The 19,376-nt window shown below is 38.8% G+C and overlaps 1 protein-coding gene across 1 annotated transcript; it reads left to right on the top strand.

Annotated features, from left to right (window-relative positions):
- Window positions 1-13,797: 13,797 nt before the first annotated feature.
- On the top strand, window positions 13,798-17,728 carry LOC134329258 (golgin subfamily A member 6-like protein 22). The gene is made up of 3 exons (XM_063010465.1): window positions 13,798-13,865; window positions 15,257-15,467; window positions 15,697-17,728. The coding sequence occupies exons 2-3, from the start codon at window positions 15,269-15,271 to the stop codon at window positions 16,992-16,994; spliced, it is 1,497 nt and encodes a 498-aa protein (XP_062866535.1). The 5' UTR covers window positions 13,798-13,865; window positions 15,257-15,268; the 3' UTR covers window positions 16,995-17,728.
- Window positions 17,729-19,376: the final 1,648 nt, after the last annotated feature.

Genomic DNA, 19,376 nt, shown 5'->3' with positions numbered 1-19,376 from the left:
GTGTTGAGTTATTTTCAGAAGACAGTAAATCTGCACTGCTATACAAGCTGTACACTGACTACTCTCAATTATATCCAAGTTTCATGTCTATAGTGTTGTCCCATGAAAAGATATAATGAAATATTTGCAGAAATGTGAGGGGTGTACTCACTTTTGTGATACACTGTATGTTTCTACAGCACACTGTTTATGGAAACACACTTTGTCATTTTTGCATTCCAAAGCACAAACATGTAAATGCCGTGACATTCAGACCATACAGAATATAATTTAATGTAAAATTATTAAACTACCCTTGTGTAATATTATACATTAAAAATCTAAATAAAATCCTTTAACATGCTTTAACATTGTGTGATCAGAGCTAACAGCTTTAAAAAATATTGTTACTTTTTTTAGCAGTGGTAAATTATGCTAGCCCACTGCTGCTTGGATCCAGGGTTTGAATAACTAGTAGTGCTATCAGCCAGTCAGGCATCTACATACAGGCACATGTGTTGGAGGGAGCAGGTGCTAGTCTGAAGCCTTAAAGTCAGGGTCCTTACACAGCGTATGAAGAACCACCCACCCACACATAGTGTGATACGGTGGCCAATTAGTACCTGCTGCAAGCACTGGCAATTATGCCCGCTAGATGGCGCCCAGCCACCCGGTGGCAACACCGAGTTTCTAACCAAGGAGTTCAGAAACTCGGTGCTGGTGTGCAAGCGGAATATCCCCCTGTGCCACCTGGGTGCCATAAGCAGCATTATTGAGAACATTTGAAAAATACAAATTACCAGATTGGGAGAAAATTGAGGGGGTCATTAACTTTGTACCATGGTTTTGGATGTGATGTTTGGGTGTCAGGTGTCTACAAAACGTCTAATGGTTTAGTCATTCCCTCTTTTGAAAGCAAATTGGTGAATAACATCATTGTATAAGCAGCAAATTAGGACCATTAACACAAGCACACATTCACTGTGACGAGGTGAAAGGACGACTGAAAGGTGATATCCTCTTCCTCTCAGGTGAGTTACCTTATAGTGCTCAGAACAAAGCAGGTAAGGTGAAAAATCTGTCCAGGCCTTAAGGTATACCCATACGTTCGGTTGGTCCAGTCTTAACAACCTGTTCCTTTAGGTTACCTTTAGTGTGGGATAACACAGAGGGGGACTGTGGGGGGTATGTGAATGGAGTACAGGTGGTCAGTGAGGGTTACAGCTGTTTACTAATATACTGCTCTCGCTCCCACACTCAAACAAGTGCTACTCAACCCTGGCCATGAAACACTTCTATACCACTATTGTCTGCTTTCTCGTCCATGTTTTCTCCTCCATGTCAAGATTCTTTGACAAGCCAAGCTTTTGACTGAAGGTCAAAGGTCTTGAGTGGCTACAGAGGCTTATCGGATATTGCGAGTGATAGGATCACAGGCCATTTTCTTGAAAAGGAACAGAGGGCAGAATTTATGTATAAATAAATTGACAAATTTTATGATGTAAGCCGACAATGAGCTTCCCCTCTTTGAAAGACCAGCAGCCGCCACTGGTCTGTGTTATACACATTTTACATTCTGTCCAGATGTTGTGTCCAGATATTTTAAAGTTGAGCAGTTTAAGCTCTAGATTCTAGAGTATTGGGGCTAGACCTCACACACTTTTTCTGTAGGTACTTTTAGCTCTATAATAACACACGTGTATGTAAACGTTTGATTCTACTGTACACAGATGAAAGGTGATTATGGAAAACTACTTATTTACCCCAAGATATTATAAAAATATTTATAGGTTCTACCTGCTGTGTAAGCTGGGCAAGGTTTTGAGTATTGTGTCGTTATTTTTGTACTTTGTACTTTTATGTTGGGTTCCAGCTCCCTATAGCTGTTAAAATTGTACTTTTTCAGGGCTGCCCAGGTGGTGCAGAGGTAAAATACACTAGCACACCAGAGCTGGGATTTCGAATACATCGTATCGAATCTCAGCTCTGCCATCCAGCTGAGCTGGGCGGCTATATGAACAACGTTTGGCTGTTATAGGGAGCCGGATAGGGACCTCATAACTGATGCAATTACGACCTCTGCTGGCTGATTGATGGCGTCTGCACAGAGTGGAGGAATGATGCTGATCAGGGTGTGGCTCTCTGTGCACAGGGCTGATTGGCATGTGAACTCGACTCATGCAGGTGAAAAGATGCAGTTGGGTACTGCTCACGTGTCAGTTCGCTCTCCTCAATCAGGGGCGGGGGTCAGCACCAGTAGAGAGGAAGCATAAAGCAATCGGGTACAAATTGGACGCGCTAAAAATGGGGAGAAAAAAAATGACTTTTTCCTTTGCAATTGCAATTAATTAGTAATTCTGCTGGTTTGCTTTTTTCAAATTACTCCAGGTAATAAGGTATTTTTCCCTGGTGACTGCTGTTACATTTATTTCAGCTTGCCACATTGGCTGGCGTCAGAGAGCCAAACCTCTCAGCACATGGTCTGTAGACTCATTCCAACCTCTCATTACACAAATCCCTCAGTCTGGGCCTCTTAAACAGAACGGAATCTAAACATTAGATAAGTGTGAGCATTAATGCAGCCCTGACTAAAATATAACCCATTTATAGAAATGTGTTTCATCAGTGCACCAGCATAACAAATATGTGTTCTTTTCTGATTTCTAGCTTTAATTACATCGTACAGTGCAGTCTTTCTAACAAAGCTGTGCATTTTCTGAAACCTGCCATCGCATTGTTTAATTACAGGCTGCTGCAGGAGGAAACCTTATATTATATGTGAGAGAAAAATTGGCCTTCCAAAGCTGTTCGACATCTGGATGCATGATCCAGTCCTCATGCAACAAACCACTGGAAAAAATGAATTCTCCTGTAGGTTTTTAATGTTGTGCAACAACCACCAGTGTTACACATCCGTGTCGAACAGTTTTCCTTTCAGTTCTGGTCACTTGTCAAACTGTAGCTGGATTTTTTATGTGGCAGAAGACCTGCGGTGATCGATTGGCTCCCTGTTCAGCGTATTCCTGCTTTACGGCCTATGTTTCCCAGTGGCTCCAAATCCGCCTCGACCCTGACCAGGATAAAGCAGTTGAAAAGCAAGCATGTTGTGAAATATTGTACAGTACACCTATACAATTGAAGTAAATATACTCACAAAAGGTTGAAAATGTTGTGCAATACCTGCTTTGAACAGTCACAAAAAGTATGTGGACACCCCTCCTGATTGTTGAGTTCAGGTGTGTTGGCCACAGCCACTGCTAACATGTATAAAATCAGTTTTATTAAATTCATTACATGCTTTTACTTATTGCCAACAGTTTGCCTATTCATATTCCACCATGATTAATTATCTTTGCAAAAAAAAACCTTAAAAGATATACAGTGTATCACAAAAGTGAGTACACCCCTCACATTTCTGCAAATATTTTATTATATCTTTTCATGGGACAACACTATAGAAATAAAACTTGGATATAACTTAGAGTAGTCAGTGTACAACTTGTATAGCAGTGTAGATTTACTGTCTTCTGAAAATAACTCAACACACAGCCATTAATGTCTAAATAGCTGCAACATAAGTGAGTACACCCCACAGTGAACATGTCCAAATTGTGCCCAAAGTGTCAATATTTTGTGTGACCACCATTATTATCCAGCACTGCCTTAACCCTCCTGGGCATGGAATTCACCAGAGCTGCACAGGTTGCTAATGGAATCCTCTTCCACTCCTCCATGATGACATCACGGAGCTGGTGGATGTTAGACACCTTGAACTCCTCCACCTTCCACTTGAGGATGCGCCACAGGTGCTTAATTGGGTTTAGTCCATCACCTTTACCTTCAGCTTCCTCAGCAGGGCAGTTGTCATCTTGGAGGTTGTGTTTGGGGTCGTTATCCTGTTGGAAAACTGCCATGAGGCCCAGTTTTCGAAGGGAGGGGATCATGCTCTGTTTCAGAATGTCACAGTACATGTTGGAATTCATGTTTCCCTCAATGAACTGCAGCTCTCCAGTGCCAGCAACACTCATGCAGCCCAAGACCATGATGCTACCACCACCATGCTTGACTGTAGGCAAGATACAGTTGTCTTAGTACTTCTCACCAGGGCGCCGCCACACATGCTGGACACCATCTGAGCCAAACAAGTTTATCTTGGTCTCGTCAGACCACAGGGCATTCCAGTAATCCATGTTCTTGGACTGCTTGTTTTCAGCAAACTGTTTGCTGGCTTTCTTGTGCGTCAGCTTCCTTCTGGGATGACGACCATGCAGACCGAGTTGATGCAGTGTGCGGCGTATGGTCTGAGCACTGACAGGCTGACCTCCCACGTCTTCAACCTCTGCAGCAATGCTGGCAGCACTCATGTGTCTATTTTTTAAAGCCAACCTCTGGATATGACGCCGAACACGTGGACTCAACTTCTTTGGTCGACCCTGGCGAAGCCTGTTCCGAGTGGAACCTGTCCTGGAAAACCGCTGTATGACCTTGGCCACCATGCTGTAGCTCAGTTTCAGGGTGTTAGCAATCTTCTTATAGCCCAGGCCATCTTTGTGGAGAGCAACAATTCTATTTCTCACATCCTCAGAGAGTTCTTTGCCATGAGGTGCCATGTTGAATATCCAGTGGCCAGTATGAGAGAATTGTACCCAAAACACCAAATTTAACAGCCCTGCTCCCCATTTACACCTGGAACCCTGACACATGACACCAGGGAGGGACAACGACACATTTGGGCACAATTTGGACATGTTCACTGTGGGATGTACTCACTTATGTTGCCAGCTATTTAGACATTAATGGCTGTGTGTTGAGTTATTTTCAGAAGACAGTAAATCTACACTGCTATACAAGTTGTACACTGACTACTCTAAGTTATATCCAAGTTTCATGTCTATAGTGTTGTCCCATGAAAAGATATAATGAAATATTTGCAGAAATGTGAGGGGTGTACTCACTTTTGTGATACACTGTATATATACAGTATATAAAGGCAACACACACTTATATATACTAATCAGCCATAACATTAAAACCAGCAGGTATTATTTAGGTGGTGGATCATTCTCAGCACTGCAGTGACACTGACATGGTGGTGGTGTGTTAGTGTGTGTTGTGCTGGTATGAGTGGATCAGACACTGCAGCACTACTGGAGTTTTTAAATACCGTGTCCACTCACTGTCACTACTACCCAGTTGGTTCATCTTGTAGATGTATAGTCAGAGACGATCGCTCATCTATTACTGCTGTTTGAGTTGGTCATCTTCTAAACCTTCATCAGTGGTCACAGGATGCTGCCCACGGGGCGCTGTTGGCTGGATATTTTTGGTTGGTGGACTATTCTCAGTCCAGCAGTGACAGTGAGGTGTTTAAAAACTCCATCAACACTGCTGTGTCTGATCCACTCATACGAGCACAACACACACTAACACACCACCACCATGTCAGTGTCACTGCAGTGCTGAGAATGATCCAACACCCAAATAATACCTGCTCTGTAGTGGTCCTGTGGGGGTCCTGACCATTGAAGAACAGGGTGAAAGCAGGCTAACAAAGCATGTAGAGAAACAGATGGACTTCAGTCAGTAATTGTAGAACTACAAAGTGCTTCTATATGGTAATTGGAGCTGATAACATGGACAGTGAGTGTAGAAACAAGTAGGTGGTTTTAATGTTATGGCTGATCGGTGTAAGAGTATATAAAGATTTTATTTGATCAGTTTGGTGAGGATGAACAAGTGACCTGCACAAAGTGCTTACATGTACCTCTTTACAGACCAATCGGGTTAATTGAAATGGAGACTCTTAATCCACCTGACCTCCCATTCATTGTGACTGAATGAACACAAATTCCGACAGACACAAATCCAAAACTTGTGAAAATTCTTCCCAGAAGACCACAAACAGGAAAGCAAACTCCATCTGACTGCCCATGATATTGGAAAATGATGTCCAATGAGACTAAAGATCAGGTGTCTACAAATATTGACCATATAGTGCAAATGAGTGTTATCAGACAGTTCAGAGTATTAATCGGTGCCTTAAAAGTATTCATCATTTAGTAGCACAGATCCAGACAAGCGTCCAAGACCATTTTAGCCTAGCACTCAGACCTCCAGTACTTGCTAACCCTGACACCACTAAGTGTTTGAGTCAAAGGTCAACAGCTGCCATGCTGCCATGTTATTCAGATGAATAACGTCTACAGGGAAAAGTCTACCAGTGAAAGCACCCAGATGAAAGCCTAGGACCAATAAAAAGCAGTTTCATCTTAGTAGGTCTGTCTCTTGTCTATATTATCTGGTGTACCAAACATCAAACCAGTAATGTAAAGCTTATTGCTACATGACAATGATTATTAATCAAAATATCAATATTAACCATCATGCATTGTTTTTAGAAGCCTATTTTATCATTAAGAATTTGTTTCGGGCAGAAATAGACAACCTTTGTAAATAACTCATCTGATTAGCATGTTAGGCTCTAGCTTCCTGAGAATAGTAAGGAACGGAGGAAGTGAGTCAGATAGCTATCAGAAAAAGAGGGTATGGAATGCACTTCTAACCTTCGACCTCAGAGGTTCTGTGATCCTGTCTGACCCCCACAGAGAGCGAGAAAGTGGAAGAATAAAGGACTTGTTAAAGATATGCAGTTGTTGAAGTCTGTTGTATGCATTCAGGGACAGATGTACTGGTCATTCATTTAAAACTTACATTTACCAATCGGACAGCACAATGCCACAGCTGGTAGAGAAGGGTTTTGAACTGCATCATGGGTCCTGAGGACCTGAGTTGCTCTGGTTTTGCTAATCTTGTTTCTTAGATGTTTCTTAGATGAGTCCACATTGATGTCCAAGGTTTTGATATGGGATGCCTAACAATGGTCATGTTTTCATGTGTTTCTGGACAAACTATGTATTAGCAATAAATGTGGAATCATTGTTTTCTTCTCTTCCTCTCATTCCTGATTGTTTTCCTCTCTGAAACGATCCAAAAGGTACCAGCACTAGCAGGATTAAGCAGTATCATGCATGAGTGAACACTGCTACCCAATGCCCTCTTCAGACTGTTTTGTTTAGAAGCTTAACCTCCACTTCATGGTTCGCCAGTCTTTTGTGTAAAGGAGTGGAGGTGGCGTAATCCAAACGAGGGATTTCAGCAGTCCTATAATCATTTGATAATCCCAGGCAGTGATATCCTAAAAAAAAGACCTGATTAAAACCTGTGTATATTTACCATGTAAGATATTGATTGTGATTCTCCCTCACTCACTTTTTTTAACCGCTTATCCAATCAGGGTTGCAGGGGAGTGCTGGAGCCTATCCCAGCTTTTCAGCTTTTCAATGGGCGCAAGGCACACAGTAACACCCTGGATGGTGCGCAAGTCCATCGCAGGGCAGACACACATACACACACCCATTCACCTATAGGTCAATTCAGTGTCACCAATTAACCTGAAAATATTATAGGCTTATGTTCAGGCTAGAAAACTGGATTTGTTCTAAAGAGCTGTTCGAAATATGAACCTACAGCTGCAAGAAAACGTTTGTGAGCTCCTTATTACCTGGGTTTGTTTATGCATTTTTCTCCCATTTTTTTCCCAATCTTGTCGGATCCAGTTTTTTGTCTTTACAAAAATCTGAGACTCTCAACGGTTGCTTCTATTTAGCATTCTTCTCAATTTTAATAAGATGTGTTTCATAATAAATCATATAATCAGCATAAAAGATATTTAATAGAATTCGTCATTTGGTCATTTGGTACAAGCCCCAGCAGTGCCAGGTTGCTGCTGTTGGGCCGTCGAGCAAGGTCCTTAACCCTCAATTGCTCAGACTGTATGCTGTCCCAGTACTGTAAGTCGCTTTGGATAAAGGCGTCTGCTAAATGCAAAAATGTAAATGTTTGTACAGACGGTCAGATTTCCTTAAGTCCTTTCTTTTCCATTGAAGCCAAGGCCGTAATCACAATATACATTAGAGGGACAATATTCAGATATGCTCAAAATTTCCCCCCGGTATACACACATACAGTACCTCTCTAGCTTTACATAATGTATAATGTTAGGATCTGTAAGTGTTCCCATCAGTTGTTAATATGACAGGAATGTTTTACAATGCCAGATTCACCCCCGAACCCCCCATTTTATATGTATGGTTACAGCTCATTTAGCACATGCTCAGACGACTTTGAGTATTTACATTTGATTTACTTATCAGAAGCTCATTTAAGTTAATACAAGCTATTGATTTCCTATCATAAACAGGCCACAACAAATACAAATAATTCTGATACAAAAGATTCAACGTTGTTACACTGATTATATGATTTTATGAAAACATTTGATTTAGTTAGAAAATAAAAAATATATGCACTATATATAGCACTAGTGGTCTCATATATATATATATATATATATATATATATATACAGTGTATCACAAAAGTGAGTACACCCCTCACATTTCTGCAGATATTTAAGTATATCTTTTCATGGGACAACACTGACAAAATGACACTTTGACACAATGAAAAGTAGTCTGTGTGCAGCTTATATAACAGTGTAAATTTATTCTTCCCTCAAAATAACTCAATATACAGCCATTAATGTCATTAATTGAGTACACCCCTCACATTTCTGCAAATATTTCATTATATCTTTTCATGGGACAACACTATAGACATGAAACTTGGATATAACTTAGAGTAGTCAGTGTACAGCTTGTATAGCAGTGTAGATTTACTGTCTTCTGAAAATAACTCAACACATAGCCATTAATGTCTAAATAGCTGGCAACATAAGTGAGTACACCCCACAGTGAACATGTCCAAATTGTGCCCAAATGTGTCGTTGTCCCTCCCTGGTGTCATGTGTCAAGGTCCCAGGTGTAAATGGGGAGCAGGGCTGTTAAATTTGGTGTTTTGGGTACAATTCTTTCATACTGGCCACTGGATATTCAACATGGCACCTCATGGCAAAGAACTCTCTGAGGATGTGAGAAATAGAATTGTTGCTCTCCACAAAGATGGCCTGGGCTATAAGAAGATTGCTAACACCCTGAAACTGAGCTACAGCATGGTGGCCAAGGTCATACAGCGGTTTTCCAGGACAGGTTCCACTCGGAACAGGCTTCGCCAGGGTCGACCAAAGAAGTTGAGTCCACGTGTTCGGCGTCATATCCAGAGGTTGGCTTTAAAAAATAGACATGAGTGCTGCCAGCATTGCTGCAGAGGTTGAAGACGTGGGAGGTCAGCCTGTCAGTGCTCAGACCATACGCCGCACACTGCATCAACTCGGTCTGCATGGTCGTCATCCCAGAAGGAAGCTGACGCACAAGAAAGCCCGCAAACAGTTTGCTGAAAACAAGCAGTCCAAGAACATGGATTACTGGAATGCCCTGTGGTCTGACGAGACCAAGATAAACTTGTTTGGCTCAGATGGTGTCCAGCATGTGTGGCGGCGCCCTGGTGAGAAGTACCAAGACAACTGTATCTTGCCTACAGTCAAGCATGGTGGTGGTAGCATCATGGTCTTGGGCTGCATGAGTGCTGCTGGCACTGGAGAGCTGCAGTTCATTGAGGGAAACATGAATTCCAACATGTACTGTGACATTCTGAAACAGAGCATGATCCCCTCCCTTCGAAAACTGGGCCTCATGGCAGTTTTCCAACAGGATAACGACCCCAAACACAACTTTCAAGATGACAACTGCCTTGCTGAGGAAGCTGAAGGTAAAGGTGATGGACTAAACCCAATTGAGCACCTGTGGCGCATCCTCAAGTGGAAGGTGGAGGAGTTCAAGGTGTCTAACATCCACCAGCTCCGTGATGTCATCATGGAGGAGTGGAAGAGGATTCCAGTAGCAACCTGTGCAGCTCTGGTGAATTCCATGCCCAGGAGGGTTAAGGCAGTGCTGGATAATAATGGTGGTCACACAAAATATTGACACTTTGGGCACAATTTGGACATGTTCACTGTGGGGTGTACTCACTTATGTTGCCAGCTATTTAGACATTAATGGCTGTGTGTTGAGTTATTTTCAGAAGACAGTAAATCTACACTGCTATACAAGTTGTACACTGACTACTCTAAGTTATATCCAAGTTTCATGTCTATAGTGTTGTCCCATGAAAAGATATAATGAAATATTTGCAGAAATGTGAGGGGTGTACTCACTTTTGTGATACACTGTATATATAAACGCAATTAACAAATTACATAAAACATACTCAAAGCACTAAGAGTAAAGTGCCCAGTTACTATTTTCTTACACACACAACATAAACTTAGACATGCGTATCATAACACAATCCATATATTCATACAAGAAGTCCAAACTCTAACTTGTTTGCATATGAATACTGAGTCTGAATGCAACCAGTCAGTACTGGACAGCATCTCAGCTTTCAAACTCTCAAAGACTAAAAGGACACAAAGAGAACTTTACAAGTGAAAACCCCTCAAAGACATTCCTCTAATGCCCTCGTATGTGGTGGGGGAGTTTCTCCTGATAATTCCTTCTTTCATTATTTTAGCAATATCTGACAGCAAAGTGTTCTGGGAAATTGGCACCCTATACGATCTGTAGACAAAAGTATTTTGGGTTAAAAATTGTATTCATGCTGGTGCTGTGTTTTAATATTATTTCTTCCTTTTGATATAAAATATTCATTAATTTAATTACATTTATTAACCACTTAATGCCGATCAGGGTTTAGGTGGGCCCAGCATCAACCAGAATAAAATTGGCATCTGGCAATAAGTCATCTACTCACCTGTTTACACAATTTAAAACAGCCAATCCATCTTCTGCAAATTTTAACTGATGAGAGAGAACCTGAGTACCTTTATGAGACCAACACAGACACAAGACGATCATGCTAAACTGCTCACAGTCAGTAAACGAAGGCTGAATTATATCCAGTTCTATAAAACACTTACTCCATCAACTCCAACACAGTTGCACCACTTATCAGCACTGGTCATTTATTTTTGTTTGTTGTTATATAATGTTGCCAGATTAATGACTTTAATGACTTTAAGACAGCTTTTCTATTTGCTTCCAAGTCTGATGGTGGTGTGCTTTACATTACCTCAGCCAACTCCTAGCATTGTGCATTTTAATCTTAGGCTTGTGTGCAGATGCTCAGCCTTGCACAGTAAAGCATTTTATTCTTTTTCCTTTTAGTCAACGTCTCATCTGCTCCTACTGCAGCTTCTCTAATCAAGGTTTATTTTAGTGTAAAGTAAATCTTTAAGAATTATATTTTGAAAAGAGTGGCCTCTACTTGACCTGGGCTAAATCACAGTGTCACCGAGACATGATGAATCCAGCAACCAGGCCATAAACTAAAAGAGCCAGGTATTGATCACGGGATTTCCCTGGTGTTCAATGGGGTCTCTCTGGATGTCTAAAACGAATGCATAGAGAGAAAGGTGACTGCTCTGGTAGTCTGCGCTTTAATATGACACGGAGATGTGGGGAGATGTCTAGGGTCCCACGGGTCAAAGATTTCCATGCCAAAGGTCTCCAGTGACCTCTGACAAATTGATCGCCTACCCCTCCAAGAGCTTCCTCTCGCTGCATTTCTTTAATAGCTCTGAGTGTACAGACGCCAACCTTCTGTCTTCAGTATGCTTTCTCTTAAATACCTCTGCAGAGGGCAACAGCCAAGAATACAGAGCCCAAGAATACAGTGCCCTAAAGTATTCATCCCCCTGCCTTTTTACACAAGTGTCACTACCTGAATTTTGTACTGATCTGATTAGGAACCTTTAAAATCAAGCACTGATTTTTAGGTCAAGACCAAACTAAAACAGAAAACTGTACTTAATGTACATATGAATTTAAAATATGTTAAATTCCTTCTTGTTTAGTACTTAGTATGGCGTGTTTGGCAACTATTATTATATATTTTTTAACACATTTTAATAAATTGAGTGATAAGCACCAATGTACCAATACTGACCAATTTTTCTTTACCAAATTCAGCAACAGATGTTCAATGAGGTTAAGATCAGGACTGAGTGGGCCTATCATGAACATTAATTTTCTTGATTCTAAACCAATCCAGTATTGATTTGTCAGGGTGATTTGGGTCAACGTCCTTAAATTGTGCCGTTTAAGATGTATGATCAATCAAGCTCATCGCATGCTCTGCACAATTTATTTTGCCATCAACTGTGTCCAGACCGCAGTCTGGTTGCAGTCTGGTGTCCAGATTGCAGTCCCTGCTGCTAAAACATCTCTTCGTAACATGATGCTACTGGTATATTTTGGAGAGTGGAGATGTCTTTACTTGGCCAGTTGTCTTGTGATTCAGGGTCACACATAAAACTACAAATCTAAGCCAAAAAGTTTCAGTTTATTATTTTTTACTACTTTGTTGGCCAGTCCTCTAAGATTCATTAGGAGCAAGAATACAATGTGCTTTAAGCTAATTTCCTGCAAATATTTTTGTATCTGTTGGTCCTGGATTTTGTAAAGTTGCTTTGAGACAATGTCTACTGTAAAAAAGCGCTATATAAATAAAGTTGACTTGTCTTGACTTGGCTTCTGTAAAGAAACTTAAATGGGCAGTATGATTATATTATTCTAGATTCTTGATTTTTTTTTATGATGAACTACCTAATTTATATTCAGTGATTTTTCAAATGTCCTTTTTGCACACCTCAGCTCAGTTTACTTTTACTCTTGTAGATACTTCCTTTCACACAACAGCGTAGTCTGCAGTTTATATCTGACAAGTATGAATACTTATTGTTACTGGATTATTCTTAGTTGTGAGACATGACTTTACAATTAATATGCATTATCTAAGAATGTTCACGTTAAAGAACAACATTGTTTCAATAGCTAAAAGTGTTTAATTTGGACTTTCTAACATCCATACAACATGGCACATGTGAAATGTGGGGAACGGAAAAGATTGGTTGTTCATTCCCACACGGAAATGTAATTATGACATACTGTATATGTCCCTATATTAATAATGGTTTTTTTACCACATACCGTATGTTCCACATACATTATTATAACATACATGTATCCTCTGGATATACTGTATGTAATATATGTAGATATTAGTTTATAACATATATGAAATACCCATAATTAAAAGTGTGTATGTACATATATTAAACATATCTATATGATTCAATTGTATATGGTATTATATGTAGTATCCATATATGTTAGCATATATATTTCATTTATATATGCAATTTTATGAACATAACATGTATAAAAAAGGCTGTACGCCAACATATGATTTTTCTTATTTTCAGGCATTCATGTATATGTTTTATATTTAAATGCTGCAGTGGCGTAACTAGGAGCTCATGGGCCCCAGTGCAAAACATTTTTTGGGGCCCCTCAACAAATGTCATTTATTCCATACATATCAGTGTTTGCTATATATTTAAGTTTAAGTTAATGTCGTGGAGGGCCCCCTCCCTGCTATGGGCCCCAGTGCACCTGCCCCCCCTAAAATGTTGTGTACTATCCACATATATTGAGGATGTATTTTATACTGATGTGTCCACTATTTGGTGGCAGCCGTATGTTGTAAGGAGAAACTACTAACTCTGTCAGCGCATGATCAGAGCTGCACTGAGAGAGAGAGAGAGAGAGAGATCAAACAGTCTTCAAAACTTTAATAACAAATTTTAATGTGTCGCCTACGTGTAGCATACGGAGCACCAGTGACGTACCGGCAGCACCCCGAGATCACGTGTTCCACGTGTGGACGTTTATGTAGCGCTGTTGTGACGTAACAACATGAAGTAAATTCTAAACATTCCGTTTGTTCATTTCGGTGATTAACAAACTACAGAGCAGCAGCAGTAACACTTAATCACCTTAATCACTGCAGTATTTAACTAATACAGCGGTAATTATAATGTTTACTAGCGTTCTCTTATTATTATTATTATTATTATTATTATTATTATTATTATTATTATTATTATTATCATTATCATTATTACTATTATTACTATGTGTATTTTTGTATTATATTATATTCGTATACTTTTAAAAATCAGATATTCAAATATCAGTTATAAAATTAGATTTATTATTATTATTACATTATTTGTATTATATTAATTTTATTCCTATACTTTTAAAAATCAGATAGCTCAAATAGTTCAAATATCATTTATAAAATTAGACATATTATTATTGTTATTACATTTGAATTTTCAGCATTTAGCAGACACTTTTATCCAAAGTACTGTGACAGTATATTGTCTAAGCAATTGAGGGTTAGGGGCCTTGCTCAAGGGCCCAACAGTGGAAACCTGGCAGTGGTGGGGCTTAAACCAGCGACCTTTGGATTACTAGTCCAGTACCTTAACCACTAGGCTACAACTGCCCTATTATTATTATTATTATTATTATTATGTGTATTTTTGTATTATATTATATTCGTATACTTTTTAAAAATCAGATATCAGTTCAAATAGTTCAAGTATCAGTTATAAAATTGGATGTCTTATTATTATTATTATTATTATGTGTATTATTTTATTTGTATTATATTAATTATATTTGTATACTTTTAAAAATCAGATATCAGTTCAAATATTAGTTATAAAATTAGATAGATGTATTATTATTTTTATTATTATGTGTATGTTTTGTATTATATTATATTCATATACTTTTAAAAATCAGATAGTTCAAATAGTTCAAATATCAGTTATAAAATTAGATATATTATTATTATTATTATTATTATTATAATAAATAATAAGTAATGTCAATCATTTAAAGCAACATTAATTCAAATGCTGTGAAAACATGAATGATCTGTGCTGGTTAATTTTAGCATTTTATAAACTAGCACAACAACAATTTGTTGGCAAATATATTAACCCTTTAATGGTCTTCTCAACCATTTGCTTGAGTTTACTTTAAGTGGAAAAACTTGAATAACAACAGACTGTATTTAAAGATCGGCTGTATCTACTCCTTTGTTGAAATGTGTTAAACTAAAAAATACTGGTAGGTGACACTGTGGTTTTAAGAAAACAGCCTTTCTAACCTAAATGTCATCTTGATGCTGCAGCTGAAAAATCATCCATGAAAAGTTGCAGTGATCATCTCAACTGTTTGGTAGAGGTTCATTTAAAATACTGTGTGCACTAGTAAAAAAATATGAATTGTTTGTTGTTGGTACAGTCCCAAGAAACAAAGAAATGCAAAGAAATTATTTTCTTGGTGAGACCATTAATGGGTTACGCTTTGAACTCAAGTTAAAATGTCATTCTTTTTCAGAAACTAATAAACATGGAAGCGATGGAATGGCAGGAGGATTCAGAGCTAAGTCTCCTCCAGGAGCGTGTTAGAACCCTGGAAGATATGGAGAAAATCAAGGACATGATGTGCTGTGAGACTGATAATGAGATGAACCGACTTGAAGCTCAATGTGAAGAAGAGAGGATGAGAGAGCAGAAGGACGAGGAATATCTGGATATGTTTAAAATTGGTAAGAATCACCAGAGGCATCTCTACCTCAAAAGGCTCTCCACCATCTAAACTGCTTAGAAATGTAAACATAGACGACCCACTTGCTAAATAGTTAGCATTTGTAGAAAAAAAACACATACAATGCATCTTCACCATTTATATGTTTGTTTTAGTCTCATTTTTAGATTGTATTTTAGATTGTATTTTTGGTAACAGAGTGTCTAATTAAATGTAATATTTTGTTACAGAGTTGGAAAAGGAACTACAAATGTTCCAGAAAGAGAGGAAAACTGAGGAAAAAAAGATAAAAGGAAAAGAAAGGAGAATTAAAGAAGAAATGGAAGATATCAAAGAGAAACTGATGGCAATGGAGAGACAGAAAGAGGAGACAAAAATGGAGGCACTAAAGATGACTGAATTTGAAAGAGAGGCAATTCAGGCAGAAACGGCAGCCATTGAATTTGAGAGGAAGAGGATGAGGGAGCTGGAGGATCAGATGATGATGCAGGAGATTCATTTTATACAGCAGAGGAAGGAGCTCACATTTCAAGGAAAGGAAATATGTTTAAAAGAACAAGCTCTCGAAGAAAGTATGAAGGAAAGAGAAAAGGAATTTCAGAAAAGAAAAAACAAGGAAAAGGAGCTCTGTAAAGCTCTGAAGGCTGAGGAGGTGGCAAAACTACGAGTGAAGACTCTGGAAATGGAGAAAGAGGCTGAAATCGAAGAAATGAAAATCAGAATGGAAAAAGAAGCCTTAGAGAAGGAAAAGAAGGTCGAACGATTGATGAAGTTGTACATGAAGAAGGTGGCTTATGCAGAAATGATTCAACAAAAGGAAAAAATGAATAAGGAGGAGTACGTTCAGAGGAAGGCCATCAGAAAAGAATGGCAGAAAATTGCAGCAGAGAGAGAGAAAGTGGAGAACAACAGAGAGACTTTTGAGACACAGAAAATGATGAAAGAACAAGAGATCATGAGGCAAAAAACTAAACTTGAGAAAAAGAAGAAGACTGCACAAAGAAGGCAGAAAGAAGGGAAGATAAAAGCCAGTGTTGTCAGGACAATTCAGAAAGAGATACAAGATGAAAGTAAGAAAGAGGAGAATGTAATAAAAGAGAAGAAAAAGAAACGAAAGCAAAAGGTGAATGAGACAGAGGAGGCTCCTACAACAGAGAAGAAAAAGAAAAGAAAGCAAAATATGGTGGTTTTTGTGAAAGAGAAAAAAAAGGACGAACAGAAGAAAGAGAAGCTTGAGACAGAGGACAAAACAAAGGGAAAAAAGACCAAAGAGAAGAAGAAGAGAAAGAACCTGAAAGAGCAAAGGCAGAAAGAGATACTGGAAGATGAGGGGTCAGAAGCAAAGGGCTGGCGAGCCAGATTTCAAGCTTTTAGAGATTCAATAAGTCTCGCCAAGGTTAACCTGCAAACGGACCTAAAAACAGGAAGAGAAGAACTGAAACAGACCACATTTTTTAAAAGGATACAGGCAGGAAAAGATCGAATGGTGAGATGGTTTGAAAACTACATGTGTGTAGGTTTGCTTTAAGCTCCATTTCACCAGTATATACAGTTGTGGTCAACATCATAAGCACTTTTGATTGTCAGAATGACAGGAGGAGTAGTAATTGCTCGTGTCGTGTCGAGACTGAGAGACGCTTATAGTCCTAATTTAGCGCCATCTGATTTCCACCTTTTTGGACGTTCAGAGAAGCTTTAAGGGGAAGAAGATTTTCATGTGATGATGATGTGAAAGCAGCGGTGCATCAGTGGCTACGAGCTCAGCCAAAAAAAATTTTTGTTGATGGCATTAAAAGGTTGGTACGATGCTGGGGAAAATGCATCGGAAGGTGACTGTGTACAAAAGTGATGTCATTTGTTTTTGAAATTCTTAATAAATAGAGTTTAAAAAGAGAGAACCCTTGCAGTAATATTCAGGGTTGCCAATTGTTGACCACAACAGTAGTTTTTTTTTTACACCTGCTTACCATGGCAACCTCCTTCTGCCTCAGGTACCATGCTCTGAGGTACCATGATATTTGGTTTGAAGGGTTTTCACTTTTTAATGCCCGGTCTGATGTACGTGATTAAATTTCCAGTGTCTTACCATACTATCATCAATGATGGACATTGCTCTCTGGTCTGAAAGCTATAGTCTCGACTTCAGTGTTACAGGAACAACTGGAACAAGTGAAACTTCCTATTTCTTCTTTGTGATGATTTCTTCTGAACTTAAAATGTAATACATTCATAAATATTTCAATAAATGTACTCATTTTTAAACGTGTTCTCTTGGTGCATTATGCTTAAACAACACAGACATCAAAAGACCAAACAAAAATACACCCAGACAATAATTAGAGCTAGGTACCAAACTTGAGTTTCTTCAGTTGTGCGGGACCAGCACTACCATGCTCTGTGGTGTGTATAAAAGGCTTAGCATGCCTAGTTCACCTTCATCAATATGGTGGGGTGGGAGTATGGTGCTGGCAAGTTAATTTAAGAGTGGTTGACTCAAAAACCATAGCCATAGTGGAGTTTTATTATTTGACATTTGCCTTTCTCTTCTTTTTCTTAATCAATAAGCTAAACATCTAAACAATAAAATAAATGCATGTACCCATTCTGAAGTGAACATGGAAGAAACTGCAGTTGAAAATCTTGTTTTCTAGACAAATTATCAAAGGTGATCAAGTGGTCTAGTGTTAGGGTTAGAGCCCTGCCCACAACCCCTTTTTTAGAACATACAAAATGTAATATGCAAGAAGGTCCTGGGTTCGATCCCCAGGTGAGGCGGTCCGGGTCCTTTCTGTGTAGAGTTTGCATGTTCTCCCCGTGTCTTTGTGGGTTCCTCCGGGTGCTCCGGGTTCCTCCCAAAGTCCAAAGATGTGCAAGTGAGGTGAATTGGAGATACAAAATTGTCCATGACTGTATTCGATATAACCTTGTGAACTGATGAATCTTGTATAATGAGTAACTACTGTTTCTGTCATGAATGTAACCAAAGTGTAAAACATGACATTAAAATTCTAATAAACAAATAAACAAAATGTAATACAATGAGAACATGAGAAAGCACAAAACACAGTTTTTAAAAGATAATTTCATTGGTTGAAGAAAACAAGTTTAAGTTAGAACATTTTCTAGTGCTTCGGATCCTTGTCATTGTTGCACTGAAGCTTCAGATCACAAATTGATGACCAGACATTCTTCTTCAAGATTACAAATTAAGAGACAAATTCATGATTTAGTCAGTTATACCAGGCTGTTCAGACCCTGAAGCATCAAAGCATCCCTACCCCATCACACTACTGTTAGTTAGTGTCCAAAGAGCTTGGGGTCATCGAGGTGTATTTAGGCAAATGTTAAACAAAGCTTGGGGTCATCGAGGTAGGCCGACTGACAGTTCTGTCTGTGAGTGACTATAGTGTATGACCCCTGCAATTAACTGACACCCTGTTCAAGGTGTATTCAAACAAACACTTAGGATTTCTGGGTGGTCATGAACCCACTCCAACCATGAGCAGATTTAGGCAGTTAAAACTAAATGATATATAGTACAATATATCAATATATACAATACATGGAGGTCTTGCTCAATAATTCAATCATGTAATAAATTTATTAAAGAAAAATAATGGGATTTGACTCCAAATAATGTAATTAATGCACATACTGTGTAATAATGTATAACTTAAAGAAACTGTGTTTAGTGGAATGAAACAGCTTAGTAGCATTTGCCTCATATACAGTATAAATTATACATTTAACAACTAAAATCAATAACGTATCTGAAGAGCAAAAGAAAAGTTAAATGTAAACACTTACGTACGTACATGGGAACAATTGTAATTGTGAAGTGAACATTCCACTCATCTGTACAAAATAAATAACAACTGAAGAACTTAAATTATGCAGTCCATGGTTGATA

Source organism: Trichomycterus rosablanca, chromosome 15, assembly GCF_030014385.1.
Source record: "Trichomycterus rosablanca isolate fTriRos1 chromosome 15, fTriRos1.hap1, whole genome shotgun sequence".
Taxonomy (NCBI): Eukaryota; Metazoa; Chordata; class Actinopteri; order Siluriformes; family Trichomycteridae; genus Trichomycterus; species Trichomycterus rosablanca.
This window is presented reverse-complemented; position numbering and strand designations above follow the sequence as displayed.